Source organism: Diadema setosum, chromosome 11 (genome assembly GCF_964275005.1).
Source record: "Diadema setosum chromosome 11, eeDiaSeto1, whole genome shotgun sequence".
In the NCBI taxonomy this organism is placed as follows: domain Eukaryota; kingdom Metazoa; phylum Echinodermata; class Echinoidea; order Diadematoida; family Diadematidae; genus Diadema; species Diadema setosum.
Window position 1 is genome coordinate 29,620,614 of NC_092695.1, and position 19,213 is coordinate 29,639,826.

The 19,213-nt window shown below is 38.3% G+C and overlaps 1 protein-coding gene across 1 annotated transcript in view; it reads right to left on the reverse strand.

Moving 5' to 3' along the window:
- LOC140235046 (guanylate cyclase soluble subunit beta-1-like) overlaps positions 1-19,213 on the reverse strand; it is a 53,204-nt gene that overhangs the window by 9,418 nt on the left and 24,573 nt on the right. The window contains exon 3 of the mRNA XM_072315083.1: positions 187-287. Coding sequence (XP_072171184.1) covers positions 187-287 — 101 coding nt within the window. The remainder of the gene's footprint in view (positions 1-186; positions 288-19,213) is intronic.

The following is a 19,213-nucleotide window of genomic DNA, read 5'->3' on the forward strand; positions in this document are numbered from 1 at the left end:
GGTGGGGTTCGAACTCGAGATCTCCAGATTAAGAGTTTATGGCGGTATTTCTTTAACCTGCTGCAGTGCCCCTCACCATCATGAAAGTGTTACTATTTTTTTTTTCATGTACATAGTGATTATATTTTTCTGTTTTAGTTTATCTTATCATCATCGTCATCTTCATCGTCAACATAGAGCACGTACCAAGAACTTTGACCGCCGCTCCGACCAGGTCGTAGGAGAGGACATCGTCGTACACGATACGGACCAGGAAGTTACCTTCTATTTCCACCGCTGCTTCGCGCCTGAATGTAAAAGGGACAAATGGACATCAGGATAAATTATTATAGGAATGTTTAAATGATTGTTGTCATGGACAAAAACCCAAACATTTATGAGACATGAACAAAGAGTATATATTCTCTCCGGAGGAATCTAAAAATAAAAAATGAAATGTTGATTCAATCATTCAAGTTCAATCAATCATAGTTTATTTCCAATCAAAGAAAATCAAAATCATTGTCAGTGCAACTAACAAGGCTGCATGTTTAGTTAATATATTTTAATACCTTTATTTGGTTTTAAAACACTGTATAACTTATTTCGGCCATAAAGTGTGGGGGGATTTCCAAAAGAATAATAACATATAATTCAATGGGTTATGCAAAGAGTCAGGTGCATAGCAATGTCAGTCCATAAATAAACTATAAGCCCCCAGTTATTGCTGCAACACCCAAAACGAATATGTCTATGATATGCGCATAACCTTACGGTCCATACAACACATTCACCAAAACACACACACACACGCAACACACACACACACACACACACACACACACACACACACACTAATTTGTATGTTTTTTTTTACAGTGTAGATTGCAATATCTCTGATGCGCTGATACGTACAACCAGAGCCAAAACACTATTATTTATTTGTCAGGAATCGGTTCCAGTTTGACTCTTTAAACAATTAGTCCCCCTTACAACGTCAGCCAAAGGGATGAATGAAAAGCTGAGGGGAGATTCTTTTTAAAATGCATGGGAAATGGAAAACTATTCCTGGCAGTGACTGAAGGAGGGGGTTCTTACCCGGAAAATTAGTTTTGTTGTTTTTATTTTCAATTCAGTGCGATAGACATCCTTTCAGATCGTACAAAGCACATCTGACATTGGAAGGGCACGGTTTTTCCTCCATCTTTTCGAAAGTAATAACGCTTTATCATCTCTTGAATACATCTTTATAGCCTCTTCATCATCTTTATTACCCTCTCAGACGAAGGGAGAAAGGAATTGTGTGAGGGCATGATAACAGGGAGAAAGGATGAGAGAGAATGAAGCTATATCCTGAATAGAAGAGGGGGGAAAGACACTAAAGCGGGGCTCTTAAAACGATTTAAGAGCATGCATTTGCAGTATACACTTTGAATGCCCGTGCAGGCCATCGTTTAAGGGCTGTGCGATACAGGAAGACGATAGAGGGGGAAAAACTGAGGGCGATAAGCGGCGTCTCCCCTCGCTCTCTCTTCCAGCCGCCGTGTTTACCGTGCTCCTACGTGCTTTCCATCTTAGCTGTCACCGACTAAGTGGCCGAGCAAGATTGCACGATCTTCTTCTTCTTCATGTTCTTCTTTTCCTCCTACCCCTGCTGGCTCCACGCTCCGCTACAAGCCGACAATAGTTTCCCTTTAAGAACAACTCGTTCATAAGATTTGCACAGCCCGCTGCTTGTATGGCTATATATGAAAGGCTCAAAACTTTACACTTTTAGAAGATGATGCCGGTGATAGAGGGAGAAGCAGTAGTTGTGGCAAGATATGTATCAGTAGCTGGTGGTGGAACGTGAAGCAATAACAACAGTATTGCTAACGCTGAAAAAGAAAAAAAAAACAAAAGTTGAAGGAACTGCAAAAACGATGATAAAAATCAATGAGAGCTGCGAAAAATTAAGGTGATAGAAAATAAGGAGAGAAACAGTTGCAGTGTAGTAGCGGTGGTTACTGTGTGATGGTGTTATTTGAAAATGTATAATACTGATGGTAAAACTAAAACTGGAAACTGCACATCCAGTATCTGTAGAAGTAGAATTTAGTATTACGGGTAGTAGCAATAGTTATAGTAGTAGTAGTAGTAGAATAGAAGCAGTAGAGATAGTGGTTATAGTCCTATGGCTGGTGAGAGAAATATTGGTTGTGGTGGTAGTAGTTGTGATATTGTGGTAGAAGTCGTATAGTATTATGTTGTAGTATGACTGCAACTGTTGGAGCGTACAAGAAAGGGTGTTGATATTGAAGGGAGTTGGTTTTTGGAATTTTGAAATTAAGCGATCTTAATAAAAGGTGGGACCCACCTTCTATAAGGATCGCTTTGTTTTACTTTGTTTTTGGATATCTCAGCCATTTCAAACCTGATTTTCATCAAATAAACTTTGATTTCCTCTTATAATGGCTTGCTCTTTAACATTTCATAAGGTTTTTTTTTTATATCTCGCAAAAAGTTTAACCCTCATCTCCACCAATACTGCACCATCCCTTTAACATTCTTCTTATGGGCTATGATCTTGAAACTCACATACTCAAGTACATCTTATAGGTAAATACATTGTACGGACATAATTATGCGCGCACACATTCAAGTACCTACAGGCAATGTGCTTTGTATGTCTTGTCTCCCTATAGAAGCCCACACAGAGTGACCTTCGTTTTCAGAAAGCCAGAAGATAAATCGCTCCAAAATCGAGGCCGAAACCGAAGCCATTTTAACTCTTTCTCTCTTTCTCTCTTTTTTTTTTCGTATTTTGTCACTCAACCTCGGAGAAACGCCCAGGGCGCTTGAGTGATGACTCCTGTACAAATCCTACAGAGTGCCTTGTGTTTGTAGACATGGGAGGAAGGACAACACGGGGAACAGAAGCAGGTTACCTCGTTCAAAAGCCTGATTAATTTTCGGCTTGAGTTGGGAGAGGTTACAGGATGTTGCTGTGGGTACTCGGTTTAAAAAAAAAAATCGAAGAAAGAACAAGAAAACAAAATGAAAGTGATAAATGGGCTGAAAGATTACATTCCAGCTTGGTCCTGACAGAGACGCCATTGGGCCCCGGGCGGGTCACTGCAACATTCCGAATTATCACAGGCATCACCACCTAGTTACACGGCGGCAACCACCTCGCGGTAAGATTCGTTGACGATGCTGACACATCTTCATGTAAAAATCTGGAAATCATCCGGAGGTCTCCTTTAATCTTGGCTATATTTTGCTTGATTATCTATTAAATGAAACGAAATCTCACGCTAAACCCCCTAAATGGACTGTACATGACTACAAAAATAAATATATCTGTAAATTCTCTGATATTCCGAATATCGATATGCCCAAGCCTAAAATGTCGAGATTTTCCAGCGCGGGTGTAAAGCTTAACCAATAATAATCGTTTTCGGTTCGCGCGCAAAGACGAGCTATTGGATTACGATTGGCTTCTACCTATACCACGTGAGCGTAGCTTGTACTTTTGGCAAATTACAGTACATGTATGGCTATGACTTGTGCTTTACATCGCTTTACATACACTGACTGTGTACGTAGTACGTACGTACGGCCGCACAGCAGGCCGCCAGATGCTAGCCAGGAGGTCGCTCCGCTCCCTCGCAGTGTCTCACGCCAAACTCTCACTCAAGGTTGGCAGCCCTGCACATACCGTGTCTTTGGTCAATCTCTTCATTGACTAGGCATGTATCCATACGTGCGGCAGCGAAATGCATAGGGATAACCCACCATGCTAATCATGTGATCTCCATCCTCTTTGGAAAGACATTGCGTTATCCGTCAGTCTCACGTTGATCTCTTCGATGGTTGCTTTCAACTTCCTTCCTTTCGATTATCTCTCTTACTTTTTTATAACTTTGTGACTGGATTCGTAGACGATGTTTCAAGACTTGTTTGGTCAGGAGGGGACGTACCATCAAGCCTGAGCTAACGCCTCCCTCATTTTCTCTGCACACAGAAATCGCACCTCTCGCCCAAGCAACGGCATGTAACGAACCACTAAACAAGAAAACCTTCCTGGTAACAGCACGTGTACCACAGCAAGGGCATACATACAAAAGATGGAGAAATATTATAGAGAGATAGCATTATACGGTAACTTCGGTGAGACAGATCGATGAATATGTATGGTATAGATTTCTTGATGGATGTAGACGAGGGGGAAGACAGCGAGAAAGAAAGACAGCAGACATACAGCAAGATAACTATAATAGGCAAGTTATGAATCATATACATGTATATATATATATATATATATATATATATGTGTGTGTGTGTGTGTGTGTGTGTGTGTATAACGAGAGAGAGTGAATTGATCCTGAAAAAAAAATGGATATCCCTTTTATCAGGACCGCTTTGTTTCTGAATATCTCAGCCATTTTAAAACCAATTTTCATCAAATAGACTTTGAATTACTCTTAGAATTGTATGCTCTTTCGTATTTCATAAGATGTTTCTCATTGCGACTGATTAACAAGTTGTCCTCCACCGACGTAAATATATTTTAAGTTATTTATGTCGATTTAGGGCAATTAAAAACAACTCGACGGAAGAATTTCTTCAATATGAAGATTTCTCATTATCTCACAAAAAAAGTTGGAAACCTGAAGCCCCATCGCAACCACAACTATATCATCCCTTTAATGTTCTAGATGAACAATGGGACATAGCCATAAAATCGTGTGTGTCACAAATATTAAGTGGCTCTTGAAATTATTTTTCTTAGAAGGGATACTGCTTAAATTTACTTGGAAAAAATATTCGGCAATGAGCTTGCAGATTATCCTGTTTGAACATTGCAATAAGCACATCGCGAGTTCCTCACATTTCCTCCTATTATATTCACAAATAATGTGGAAAATGTGGTGAATTGACAGGAAAGAGAGAACGTGACGAAACGGGCGTGACAACACATTGACGAATATATACAATTTGACAAATGTTCCATAAAAACAGAAGAAAAGAAAATGGCACTGCAAAGTTGTTGAAAACATTTCTTGTTGTTTACCAAATTTGAGTTGGCGAGGAAATGGTCCGGTGGATCGGCGATGTGATGTTTTTTTTCCTTCTGGCATTTTAATCACGCCTCTGAAAACAATTAGATGATATGACTATAGCATAAAAGTTTCATGCCGTTGCCTGAGTCAATGGTTTGACTAACAGTCTTTGATGTTTGATTAGAGAACAATAAAATAATGATGATTATTGGAGAAACAAGGATTGACGTGAGTGAGGGCGGGAAACTGAGGGGTCGTGTTTCGAATAGGACATCAAATCGAGAGAAGGAATTAGAGCGTGCGGCTTCATACAAGTTCACAGTCATCATGATCTTACCATTAAATAAGAGTCAGAGACAAGACTTCGACTAAGTTTTCTTGAATTGATATCGTTATGGTATAAGCGATAACAGGTATAAGTTCATATCTTACGTAGATTGGAGTAGAATCACGTGCCCCAGTTGCGTGTGACAGGTAATAGAAAAGAGCGGGAAATGGGTCGGGGAATAACATGGTTCTAAGTCTGTGGTTAGATGTCCCCACAGCCTGTAGAATGAACATAATGGGTAAAACTGGTCAAAACAATGTATTATTAGCAGCGTAAGGAAAGCTTGCTTCTTCTGAATGATGAGAGTCTACGCTCCTCAGAACGGAAGTGCGCCATCACCCTACGTATGGTAATAAGTCGGAGAAAGACATATTCAAGATGCAGCTCACCGCACTTGATTTTTGTAATATTTCAGACTTTTCTGTCGCTGCTTTGTTCCCGGTTAATATTGCAGAATTATTCAAGCGGCGTGTAACGCTTTCGTACGTGTTAAATGGGCCATTAAGCCTGAGCGATGGACATTTAGAAAACGGTGACGATTTAAGCTCCTATCTATCATTTGGCGCCTATAATTGGCAAGTTTACACTAATGTTTTAGTTCATCAGACTACGCACCTTTTAAGTTTATACTGACCTTCAGGGAAGCATTTGGCTGATGGAAATTTAGTGCATCATGCGTTGCAACCTCATCTGTAATTCAATTGATAACACACGATCTTAATTATCATAATTATTACAAATGAAATCTGGGAGCCGAAATTACAAAGAGATACCCCTGAAGGTTGTGTGAATGTATTATGCCTAGGCAAAAGTAAAAGAGAAAGTCTCCGCGATTAATTTTTATCTTCCCGTTTATGAGCAGTGATATAACATTTACCCAAAGACAGTTGTGGATCGACAGAAATATTACGAGCGAGTTAGACGGTACGGACAATTTTCGTCGTACGTGATAAGAGTACGTAAACTTTTAACCATACACTGTCGTGATGTTTTTCTCCATAGCAAGCTGATGTGAGGGCGGTGGCGGGTTTCTCACACACGAGAATACATCGGGGACTTAGATTGGGCGAGACGAGTCTGTCTACGCCACCAACGTACCCGCCAACCCTTGGGATGATGACGTCACGGGCCTATCCCACGCCATGTAATGAAAAGAACATGATCCCAGGAACACAGAAGTGTCCGAGGCTATTACAGCCCGACGAGTTTGAGCTGTACTCATTATTATTGCAAATTCCCGGGTGAGCGCTGCGTGAAACAGCACACGTGGTCGCCCGCCCGCTGGGCTCGCCTAAGCCTCATTGCCGATCACCTGCTAGTTTGGAGCCATATGATGAACGTCCAGAAATAGAAGTCAGCCGCTATCAAGAAAGAGTTAATAAATAGACACGGGGTAATGCCGAAGAAGGCACAAGGGTGGGGCAGCTCGAAAAAGGAGGGGGAGTTGGGTTGCCTATTGGTGAAGAGATGCATGATGCGTACGTCTGTCTGTGTGTGTGTGTGTGGGGGGGGGGTCATTTTGTCTGCGTACAGAGCAAGTATTTAACTATTTCGCCAACCATGGAAAATGTTCAAAAAGGCTTAAATTGTTACTATTTTGATATCATCTTTATATTATACATTTTTGACGTATATTTTCCAAAGAGACATGCTTGGGATTTCCTTGTTTGAAAGGCAATATGCTCCATTAGTGATGAGAACGCACAACATCGTAATAGGTTTCAAAGCCCGCTGGTCAGACATAGACCCTCAATAATAGGGTTTATGCGGATATTCAAGACACTTATTATAGCCACAAGATACATTCATGACCTTATCATATGGATGATGTTTCTCTTACGGAGACTACTGTGACTACTGACGGTGCATTTTTTCCTTTTCATTGTGGTGCCTTGTTTTATCTTCTCTTGTTCTTGATCTTGCTAGAATCTTCAAAGAGAACAATAGAAGAAGACAAGATGAATCGAATTGAAAAGGACCAATGTTGTCGGATAAAGTAAGCTGGTAAATTGAATTGACTCTGCTGCGTAGAACATTATTGAGTGGAATGGATGTCTATTTTTATTTTCTTTTCATACTACAATATAACGAAACCCGGCGTAAGAGAAAGATCTGTCCAGAAGCATTTTTGTCTATTTCTCTGTCTCCCCACCGCCGCCCCCCCCCCCCCATCTCCGTGATGGATGATCGAGAAAGTCACATTGAAAAACTGCGGCATATTGGATGTTATATGTCACGGTGCTGTTCTTTGAGAATGACGCTGGTATTGGCGTTGTGATCTTGTTTGGCCTAACTTGGTTCGCTCAACCCGCCGGCGAAATTTACGCTATGATGGTGCTGTATTTTCAGGGAATGCGGCTATAAAATGGTGAAAATTCATCTTTTCATATATCGTATGCTTGGGTATGGCAGAGCACATGTAAAGTCACTCCAGCGTATACCTCACGAAGGTGAACACATATGAATAAGTAATCAACTTATCATTGACTATACTTTTGTCCACTACAGAAATATGACCTTTATGTGTTGTATTTTTAATAAACAAAAAAGAAGTTCCGTTAAATATAGAAAATTAGATTAGAGGAAAATCTTGGACCAGCTAAAAATACGTTTGGAAAGAAAGCTAGCGTAAAATCTATAAACACAACGGTGAAAATAATATGATAAAAATCAGAAAAAGCTTAGGAAAGTTATGAAATTGTAAAGAAGAATTTGTCAGTTCTTTTTGGCAGAATAGTTCATACAAATATGCAAATGAGTGAGCTGAAAATGTCATGACATCACAATTTTCCGTTGATTGTGTAAAAAAAAAACAACAACTATAAACTAAAATTGAATTTTCTGCCATAAACGTGTAAAACGTAATGTTATTCCGGGTTAAATAACTTCAAAATGATAATCAGTGAGATGTATTACGGTTTGAGACTGTAGGTCTAAAAACGGCATTTGAAACAAAAAATAAAGAAATTCAAGCTTTTCTACACAATCTAAGATCATGAGGACAAAGTGTGAGGCAATGATATCATCCACTCACTAAATTGGATATTTGTATTTATATCTGTTTTTATATTTGTTGAAGAATTGTTTCGTGAAAATTTGCAACATTTCCTATATTTTTTTTATTACCTTCGTCTTGTTCCCATTTTGATTTAACATTCATTGTTTGATATGCCTATAAATGTTATTCTCTCTTATCAGGCTAACTTTGCAGAGGTCCGGTATTCCCTTTTAAGCCTCATTTTTTTTTCTCGAACCGATTTTATATTTTTGATTGTCAATTGCAAGGTCATAATTCTCCTTAAACAAATTCATGATGTGCACTTTTGTTGTTTACATATGTGAAATTTTTGATACCCAACGGAAATATGTCTTCCAAGAAGAACAGATTTGTTCGCAGAATCACATGTACTCACATTGGCAAATTGCCCATTTTTGTATATGTTTATGCTTCTTATTTTCTCTTTGAGGTTGCCATCACTACCAAGCACTTGCTTAAGATGACAGGCTCCTGCATCTTATCTCCTCTTTACCTTTTTTTATTTCGTCGTATTATGTCCAAACACTCATAAGATTATCATGATTATTATACTATAATTTTTGTTTTCATCGGTGTTCATAGTGTTGTTGTCAGATACCTCCGTTGTCATTTTCATGTATGATTTCCGTTGGAAAATACAGAAATAAAATCAAACCGAACTGAACTGAACTGACCTGAACTGAACTGAACATGTAGTGAACAATTCACAGCTATGTCAGCTAACAATCCAGATAGAAACCAAAGAATCGACATATACTAACAGTTGCGCCTCTTGCATTAAGAAAGCTATGTTTTCGGGGGGAAATTTTGTTCTATCCAGAAGAGCCAACAGACTTGCAGTCAACAGACGAATCTTCCTTATGTGTTTTGCACTTTCCATGAATGTCATAAAAAGTCTCAAATAAGACTTCGATGTCTTCGACGTGGTTTCTTTCTGCACTTATGAAATGAGACAGACTTTTTATCTATCTCACATCTCTCCGAAAAGTAAGGTGTATCTAACCTCATCCACTTTTTTTCTTAAAGTATGCAAACTTTGTTGTTGTTGATGTTGACTTTCGTTGAGTTGTCAGTCTGTTTTTCACCGCTTATAATTGGAGATTAAGGAGTGGTATCTAATTTCAATTCAATCCCAAGATGTAAATGACCTTTTCCTGGGATTATAAAGAAGACGGAGAGAAATATTGCTATTGCACTATATGGACTAATAGCAATGGTCAGTGTATAACCCTCCTTCATCCATCAAATTTATCAACAACCTCGCTGCCTGCGGAAACTTCCATCACGATTCGATTTCGCGAAATAATGAAAAGCACAGATTCCATGCCTCCCCATATTGTAAAGCCAGAGGATTTCCACGCGCAATGACTTTGGCTGAAAGCTTTTCAGCAACTCAACCTCACCGCAGGCAAGAATACGTTGGCAATCTGTGACGAGCTTCCATCTCATACAAGGACAAATATCTAAGACCATTTTATATCTGTTTTACACTTTCACAGAATAGGAGAGTAATCACAGGTATAAGCTTCATCAAAAGGCAACTTCACACTTGGGAGTTATCTTCAAAGAAGCAGGAACCTGCCCATCCGAAGATTTAGGATCAATCACCTGACACTATAGTTAAGCTTGGCATCATTCTGGGTAGAGGAAAGAGTACAATGCTGCCATTTCGTTGTGGCTGTTGTTGTTACTGTTGTTGCTATTGTTGTTGTTGATGATGATGATAAAGATGATGATGTTGTTGTTGTTGTTGTTATTATTCAATTCAATTCATTTATTTCATTCTCATTTTCTTTCCAACAAAACATAACACGAGGTAAATCAGAAAATCCATCATAAGCATGTATACAGAACAAAGTGCGAAGGATTAACGATATACAACAAACTAATAGAGATGAATCATGTATACATACGGGAAAATACAAAGTTATATTTTGAGGAGAAAAAAAAAAGAAGAGAACTGAGAGGTCCACTAAAAAGCAGTGCTTGTAGATTGTGGACCACTCAAGAATTTCTTTCAAAAATATACATACAATTACAAATACATTACACATATGCACAACAACATGGCATTTTAACTAAACTAAGGAGATACAATCGAACGGAATGGGACAAAAACAGAATTAGTGGAAGAAAGGGAAAGGAAGAAAGAGAGAGAGAGAGAAAGAGAGAGAGAGAAATGAGAGAGAAGGGGGGGGGGAAGAGGGAGGGAAGGAGAGAGAATGCCTACACGCTGAACAAGAGAAACGGAAGAGAGAATTGATGAGGTGCTTTGAACAGCTGGTGACTGCACGCAGCTGTGTAGAAATTATGCGAATAACATGCCGTATTTCATTGCCTAGTAATGCCGTTTTTCACTGCGTAATAATGAATTAAATAACCGATGATGACCCTCATGTTTGCTGTAACCTGTATAGGTAATGAAAATAAATATCTTAGCTAGAATTTAACAAAAAAGATTTCATATTACGCTTAAAAATGTATAACGATGAAGAATTTTTTATTTCAGGACCTAATGAACTCCAAAATTTAGGGCCGATGTATATAAATGTGTTCTGAGCTAATAAGGTTCTCAAAAGGGGTAAGTGAAACTCATTAGAGCTCCTAGTAGGATAATCATGAAAAGATTGATTTCGTGGAAACATTGAATTAAAAATATTGGGAGAGCATTTGTGTTATAATTGAACATGAACTGGCCCAGTTGAAAAAGAAACAAATCTTTAATTTTCAAAATCTTATATTCAATGAACAATGAATCTGAATGAGAACGTGGCGAAACCCCACAAATAATACGAAGTACTTTCTTTTGTAATAATAATAATTTATCTAATAAAGTTTGATGGGCGCTACCCCATGCTAAAATTCCGTAATTAAGATAAGGTAATATTAAAGAAAAATACAACGTTAACAAAGACGACGATGGAATGTGAAACTTAAGTCTGTTGATAATACCAATATTTCGTGAAATTATTTTACTTATGTTGATAATATGAGGCCTCCACGAAAGTTTATCATCTACTGTAATACCAAGGAATTTTATGTGGGATACATGTTCTAATCGAGTACCATCAAAAATAAGATCTGTGCTTAATGTTTCTATGGATTTACTAAAAAGCATATACTTAGTTTTCTGAAGATTAAGTGATAATTTATTAGCTCTTATCCATTGAGTCACTTTTTTCAATTCAGAGTTGACGGTGTCAATTAAAGTGACTGGGTCTTGATGGGAAAAGAAAACATTTGAGTCATCAGCAAAAAGTATAAATGAGAGTGTATCAGATGACCTGCAAAAATCATTGATGTAAACAATAAAAAGTAAAGGACCTAATATACTACCCTGAGGGACGCCACATTTAATAAATTTGAAACTTGAGTTATTCTCGTTCAGAGATACATATTGTTTTCGGTTTTGCAGGTAACTCCTGAACCACTCCAAGGCCTTCCCCCTTATGCCATAATGTGACAATTTATGAAATAAGATGTCATGATTAATTGTATCGAAGGCCTTGGAGAAGTCCAGGAAGATACCAACAAGATGTGAATGATTATCTATTGTATGCGCGGCATTATCAATAAACTTCAATAGAGCGTGAATAGTGCTGTGTTTCCGACGAAACCCAAATTGAGAGTTTACAAAAACATTATGAAAGTTAAGAAGATTAATTGTTCTTTTAAATATTAATTTTTCTAAAATTTTAGATAAGGATGAAAGTAAAGAAATGGGTCTATAATTGCTGACATCAAGATCATCTCCTTTTTTAAATAAAGGGACAACCTTAGCAATTTTCATTTGATCAGGAAAAACGCCATATAACATAGATTTATTGAAAATATGTACAAGTGGGTCCACAATTGAAGATATAATACCCTTTAAAATGAAATTACTTATGTCATCATAACCCGCACTGCGTTTGTTATTCATTCCAGTAACAATATCCATTATTTCATGTTTCGTAGTTGGAACGAAAAAAATAGAACTAGAATTAGATTCACCTAAAAAATGTGAAAAATGTGTATTAGACGGTGGTACTTCTTTCGCCAAATTCTCTCCAATCATTGAAAAATAAGAATTAAAAATATTTGCCATATCACCAGAATCTTCAAAAATTCTATCATCGAATCGAATTTTTGTAATACTTGATTTCTTTTTTGATACATTCATGGCCTGTTTCAATACCTTCCATGTATTCTTCATATCATGTTTATATTTTTCTAACTGAATCGCATAATATTTCCTCTTTTCAAATCGTATAACTTTAGTTAAAACATTTTTATACGATGTATATTTCCTTTTTGACTCTTCAGTTTTTTTCATTTTATATTTATAATATAACCTATTTTTCCTATTCACAGAACGCAAAAGGGATTTAGAAATCCATGGAAGTTTAGGGGATGTTTTATAGTTAACTAACTTATCTTTTATTTTAGGAATATATTCATCTAAATTTCTAAATTATTATCATTGTTGCAAACACTGGTTGGGATGGAGAGGTCGTACTCTTCCAAGGAGCGTTTAACCTATACCAACCTAAATACAAACGTATAATAGACGTTCTTCGGTGAAGACATTTCAGGGTTCAGGGTATATTCGCTATCAGCGAAAGCCATTGAAATCTCTCACACGACCCATTGTTGTGAGCTGTAAAACAAAATGGCGGAATTCACCAGGAAGTGACTGGGAAAATCTTAGAGTTCAACCCTCCGTCATAGTATACAGCCACTGTGTTCAGAGCTAGCCATTGTGAAGAAAGCAAATCACCCATGCCCTCTGGCGACTGGAGTCATGTGTGCGCTTCAAAATTTTCTCCTAATAAAAAGTATCCATCCCTGCTGGAAGATGAAAATTCAGGAGGGGGAGGGGTAGCTCGAGATGTCCCTGGATACTAAAGTCGGGGTGGTCCTCGGTTACGTTTTAGGTATCCAAATTCACCGAGGCTAACAACATGCTAAAATATATTTGTAAATGCTAAACCTGACGTATGGACAAGTACTGAGAGGCTTAGTGCATCGTAACGACTGAATTGTTTTGAAAAGTTGTTTGCATAGCCTAATAACATTTCCTTATAGCACATTGTAATTTTCTGAAAAAAAATTGCTTTCAGACTTGTTTTCCCCTCTCTAAGCTCCAAGTGGTAACATGTCTTCTTTCATATACAAGTTGTAAAAAGTATACATGTAATTTTGATTTTCGAATGAGGATGCGTTTAGAAACCATTCTCTCGGTAGACCCCTATAATACAAGCCGAAGGGGGAAATGGTCATACAATAATAACATGCACGACCGGAAACTGGGGCAGAGTAATAGAAATATGCGGTAGAAAGCCTTACAACTACCACCTGTCGTAATGAATATTTACCCCAAAAAGCCCTAACTTGCTATACTGGGTATACTTCATCGAAGCGAGAGTAGATTTCTGGTGAGTTGAAGAACACCTTGTTGCCCGAAGAAAGTGATAGGATCGAGTTTGCGGTAGAAAACCTTGCAAGTTGCAGCTACCACCTGTCGTAATGAATATTTACCACAAAAAAAAGGCAAAAGCCTGCCATACAAGTATATGTACTCCACAGTAGGAAGAGTAGATTTCTGATAAGTTGAGGAACAACATCATTTCTTTATTATCACAATACATCGACTTCATAAATAAGCCAGTTCTTAGTTCTTCTTTGCGCATGAGCAGAAAAAGGTAATTTGTACCAAAACGCATGATGGTTTTTAAATTCACGGAGATAGGCATCTGTCATATAATGATTATTCATGCGTCCTTGTACATGATACTTGCCATTACATCCATCTGACAGCAAACCTGGTATTTGGCAATACGAATATAGACATGTTTTAATGCATTCAATACAAAACAAAGAAATGGGTGTATCCCCCGAGGGATGTTTGACGGACCATTCTGGTCACCAGGGGGGCATTTCATGAAGGAACTTGTCGGATAAAATATCTGACAAGTCAATTATATCCGACAAGTTTTGAGAAATTCTTTAGTCTGATTGGCTGATTTCTCTGAACTTGTCGGATATAATTGACTTGTCGGACATTTTATCCGACAAGATCCTTCATGAAATGCCCCCCCCCCCCCTGGTCTCGCTATGCAAGATCATTAATTGTTTGTTTAACACGAATTCCATAAATTGTTACGCCGGACAAACTTACCGGTACGCATTATGTTGCTTTGAATATGAGTGAAGTGCCTAGCCAACTGAGAAAATAGAAAGGTTATTTGTACCAACATGCACATGAGCCAATTACGAACTGGCTTATTGAAAGAGATTTTTTTTTTTTTCATTTTATCAGATCGGAGCCACTTTAGTATACCCTTTAATATAGCCACGTATAGACGTAACTTACAAACTAAAAACAAAAACAAACAAGAATTGTTTCCAGTTTTATCAAAAGCCCTTAACTGACAGTGGCTGAAATCTATTAAGCGTTCACTGAGAGTTAACAGAACATGACTCACAGATACATTATAACAACATTGTCCGACGTTAAAACATTAGCTGCAACACTGGCTTTGTGCTGTTTACCAGACTTTCAGAATATACAGATCAAAAGCACAACATTTGCAAGGAGAATTTATCATAAGAATTTGTTTTGCCAATTCACCTGGGGTTCATTGATAACCTGCATCCAAGCGGGGGCAAAGCGGGGCATTGCGGAACGATTAATATCCCTTTGTGCCCTGTGAGAACAGATAGATCGGGAAATTCATTATACAGCGAACATGGGGGCCTCGTGTCGTATCTGCCTCAAATCTTCGCTAACTCTGGATGATTTATATCTCATATTTAATGGAATCACTGCATTTCTGATGCCGCTAGTACCCGAGTTCCGCTAGCCGTATTCATTACTGAGCCCATTCAGTAGCAGCACGAGATGGGAGTATGGCTGGGGTCGTGTGGTCCATTCTTGGTAGTTAAATGAATGTCCTTGGTTGGATTTTTATTTTTTGCTTTGTACGATGGTGCCAAGATTTCTTCATTCAGACCAATTTTTCTTTTACGTTCCGATATTTCGTGCATGTGTGACTTTACCACTTAATATCCATCGCCTTGCCCCCCCCCCCCCTTAAAAAAAATAAAACTATTTTGCTATCATTATTCCCTCTCCACTAGGATAGCTTCTGAAACGCACTCCTACTGTTCCCTTCATTTTAAAACGCATACACACCGGTTTTCATGCATACGGTACATGTTTGTCCTTGAGCGTCCCTGAGTTATGAGAATTACTTCACTTCAATCCCAGCCATCTAATGGCATTACTACACTTCGCTCCCCTTTGTCTGATATAAATGTTAACGATGTGAAAAACACGTATAGATTGCATTTTTTTTTTCACTGCTCCTAGCCATTTTCATATACACTCACGCACAGACACACACACACAAAGAAAACAAACGCACAAAACACACACACGCACACACACACACCCTTACAGTAGGTACTCACACAAACACACAGACGTTTAGCCCATACAAGCAAATATTATAGGCCCCTACTACAAGTAAACCAGCAAACATACGCATCACAAAAATTCACAAAATTTACACACACAAGCATCGACTATACGCATTAACTGCATTAACGTCACGCTCATGCACAATCTAAAACATCGTCTTTTGCATTTGATTCGAGGCAAAAAATATTTTGATACAATTTCTTGAACCTCCTCTTTAAAGTCGTTGACCTAATTTCTGTGACGAAATCTTAACCCTACAGATAAGTTTACAATTCACATGATCTTGATATCGGAGCCCCAGGAATAACTCCGAGGTTCCTCACCGTTAATCCTGTTAACTAATTGACACTTGAAACACTCAGTCGATGGTTAAAACTACGACCATGTTAATTTAATTAAATGATGAAAGGAATTTACCGAACATGGCGTACCAAAATGAAATGAAATCCTGACTGTACTTCAAGTCAAAACTTCTGCGATAGCACGCGCATGGCGTGTGAGAAGAAATCGATAGCTCATGAATGTAAGCGGGTTGGCAGCTGACTATTATGGAAATTCTCTGTATCATTGCATTTCATTCTAGTGGGCGTAGTAGGCGATTTGACTCTATTACTGATGCACAAGAGGGAGAGCTCCTGTACTTTTGTTCGCTCGCTCCGTGCCTTTCGACGCCACGTACGTATCGACGCCTACTAGGGGAAAGTGGGGGGGGGGGATGTAGAAGTGTGAGAAGCAACCACATCCAGCCACGGAACTGCCATTGCATAGGTTAGTGGAAAAAGCATATCGTCCGTGCCATCTGATACTGCAAGAGAAAATGAAAACGCAGTCATCTTCGCTTAGCTTCAATCGATTGCGCTTCAAACATTTTGCGACGTCATAATTAAGACACTCTGCCTTTATTACATTCACGTCCTTATCACCCCCTCTCGCGTTCGTGCTGGCAAGCATGTGTGCAAATAACGGCAGACGATAAGAAATGCCGCGGCAAAAAAAAAAAAAAAATCGTAAGAAGGAATGGGGTGGAGTCAGCGACGCGGTAATAATGTTTTGCGTCTTCAAAGCTAGGATAAGACGCCATCCCCAGCATCGTGTTTAGGTTCTTCATTTTTTTTTTTCGTGCGCAAAGGCCTGCCCTTCCTGCGGACAGAGGGCTCAATATAAAATGTCAACATCAATAGGAATATGCTAATGGTTTGACAACAAGGCGGAGATATTCTGACACTGCGGCAATGAGACGGGGCGTTATAAGCGTATTTCGTCGAATCATTTTTTCAGCATGACGAGCAATGCTTAGATATTTTGAATCGCACTCACGCACTCAATGGGCAATAAACACCACATACCGCCAGCCCTTTTGAGGACAACAATCATGGCAATGATCACACAATCAGGGGTAAAAATGCCCCCCCCCAAAAAAAAAAAAAAAAAAAAATGTGAGTGCAACTTGTGACTTCACTTCATTGCTGGTGGAGCCGATGAGAAAGAAAATCTAAGATCCTTTTTGGAACAACCCACGGCTAGATATAATGCGTAAACGCAAAAACGAACAGAGGAATATTTCTCCTTAAGGTAGACGAAAACTATATACGTGTAATTGAAAAAATGCATTGTTGTTTGCTGTTGGTATTATGTTTTATATGATAATATATACCCGTGTAAGGGTGTGTGTTCGTTTGCGTGTGTGTGGTTTGTGTGATTATGTGTATGATTGTGTGTGTGTGTGTGTATGTATGATTGTGTGTGCGTGTGTGTGTGTGTTTTCTTCTTTTTTTTTTCATTGATATATCCACATTGTTGGCAGGGGATAGGTGCCCATAGCACATTTATAGTATGAATTATATACGTTATTTTTTTTTAATCTCTCTTCCCCTACGTCAGATGTATGGTCACTTAAGGTTTGAGCCGTACTAATGTTTAGGAATCGGTATGTATCAGCATTATGGTGGTCACTTTTTTTTTTCTTTCCCATGTCAAACGTTTATGTTAGCTTCGGTTTTTGGTGTGTGTCTAACTGTCAAGGAAACAGGTAACCATGATACCACATGTATGTAGTGTGATTTGGCGTGCAAGTGTTGGTGTTTGTGAGTTGCGCACTTGTGGGTATGTTTGTTGTTGTTGTTGTTTTTTTTATGTTTAGTGTATATATGGGTGTGTGTGTTGGGGGAAAGCTACCAGGAAGGGAGGGGGGTATGTTAGTGGGGAAATAAGTGGGGATGGTCGAGGTTAGGTAGATGTAGTTAGGTAATAATAGAGTAATGGTTAAGGGGTTAGGCAGGAATATGGTTTGTTTTGATAATATACACATATGGTTATTTTATTTTGTACGGGGGGGGGGGGGTAGGTTGATAGGTTAAATAAAAATGGTGAGTTTTGTTCGGTTAATTTAAGCATGCTTTTTTATGACACGTTTTGGGAAATGCTGTATTCTCAAGAGAGTGTAAGAGAATTTATGTAATGAAGCGGATATTGAGTAATCTAATCAAGTTGATTAAGACATTTTTTCCCTTTTAAGAGTTATACTTAATCTGATATATTTATGTATATATCGTGTGCTCTGCAAAAAAAGAAGGAAATTATGTTTAAAAAAGTGATTTAGTAGCACAGTTTCTTTTTAGGTGTGTGTGTAATAAGGCACATTCGGATTGGCTTGACTAGGTTGATCAAAATAGCTTTTTCTGAGAGTTATGCAGAATTTCATGTCATTTTTCTTACAAAAACATGGTATGATTTGGAAAAACCCAAATATATTGTACTGTATGCTTGACAAATGAATCAGCAGCACAAGAAAGAAGAATACTGCTGCTTTTTTTTGTTGGTAATATTAATTTCATTGTTGATATGGATTTGATATTGAATGAAACTCAAATAAAGATTATTATAAAACAAAAAAAAAAAGTGATTGTGTGTGGGAGTGTAGGGGGTGTGAAGAAAAGGCAAGGGGGGGGGGGTGATTCGGAAACACTCCAGTCTCAAAGTTAACCATTCCAGTGAACTTCGACACTTTCGAACCCACGTGATTTCGTGAACAAACCTTGAAAGTGTAAGAAAAGTCAGGAATGGTTGCCCTATTTCAGTCGAGCTTTACGAATGCTCAAACGGATTTCCCATTTCTCTTTTAAAGCTAGTTAAAAGGAGAAATCCGCCGACCAAAACACAAGACAGAACTACAAACACACAAACAATGATTTTTTATTTTTCATTGTTCAACAACGGCGGTAGACTAACGATTTAAAAATGGTTCAATTACGTTTCATGATCATACAAGTAGAGCAAAATTGGTTGCTCTATTCAAACTTTACGAAACGTTTCGGCTCATTTATAATGCCACCAAGATCAATTGTGGTATTGATAAACAT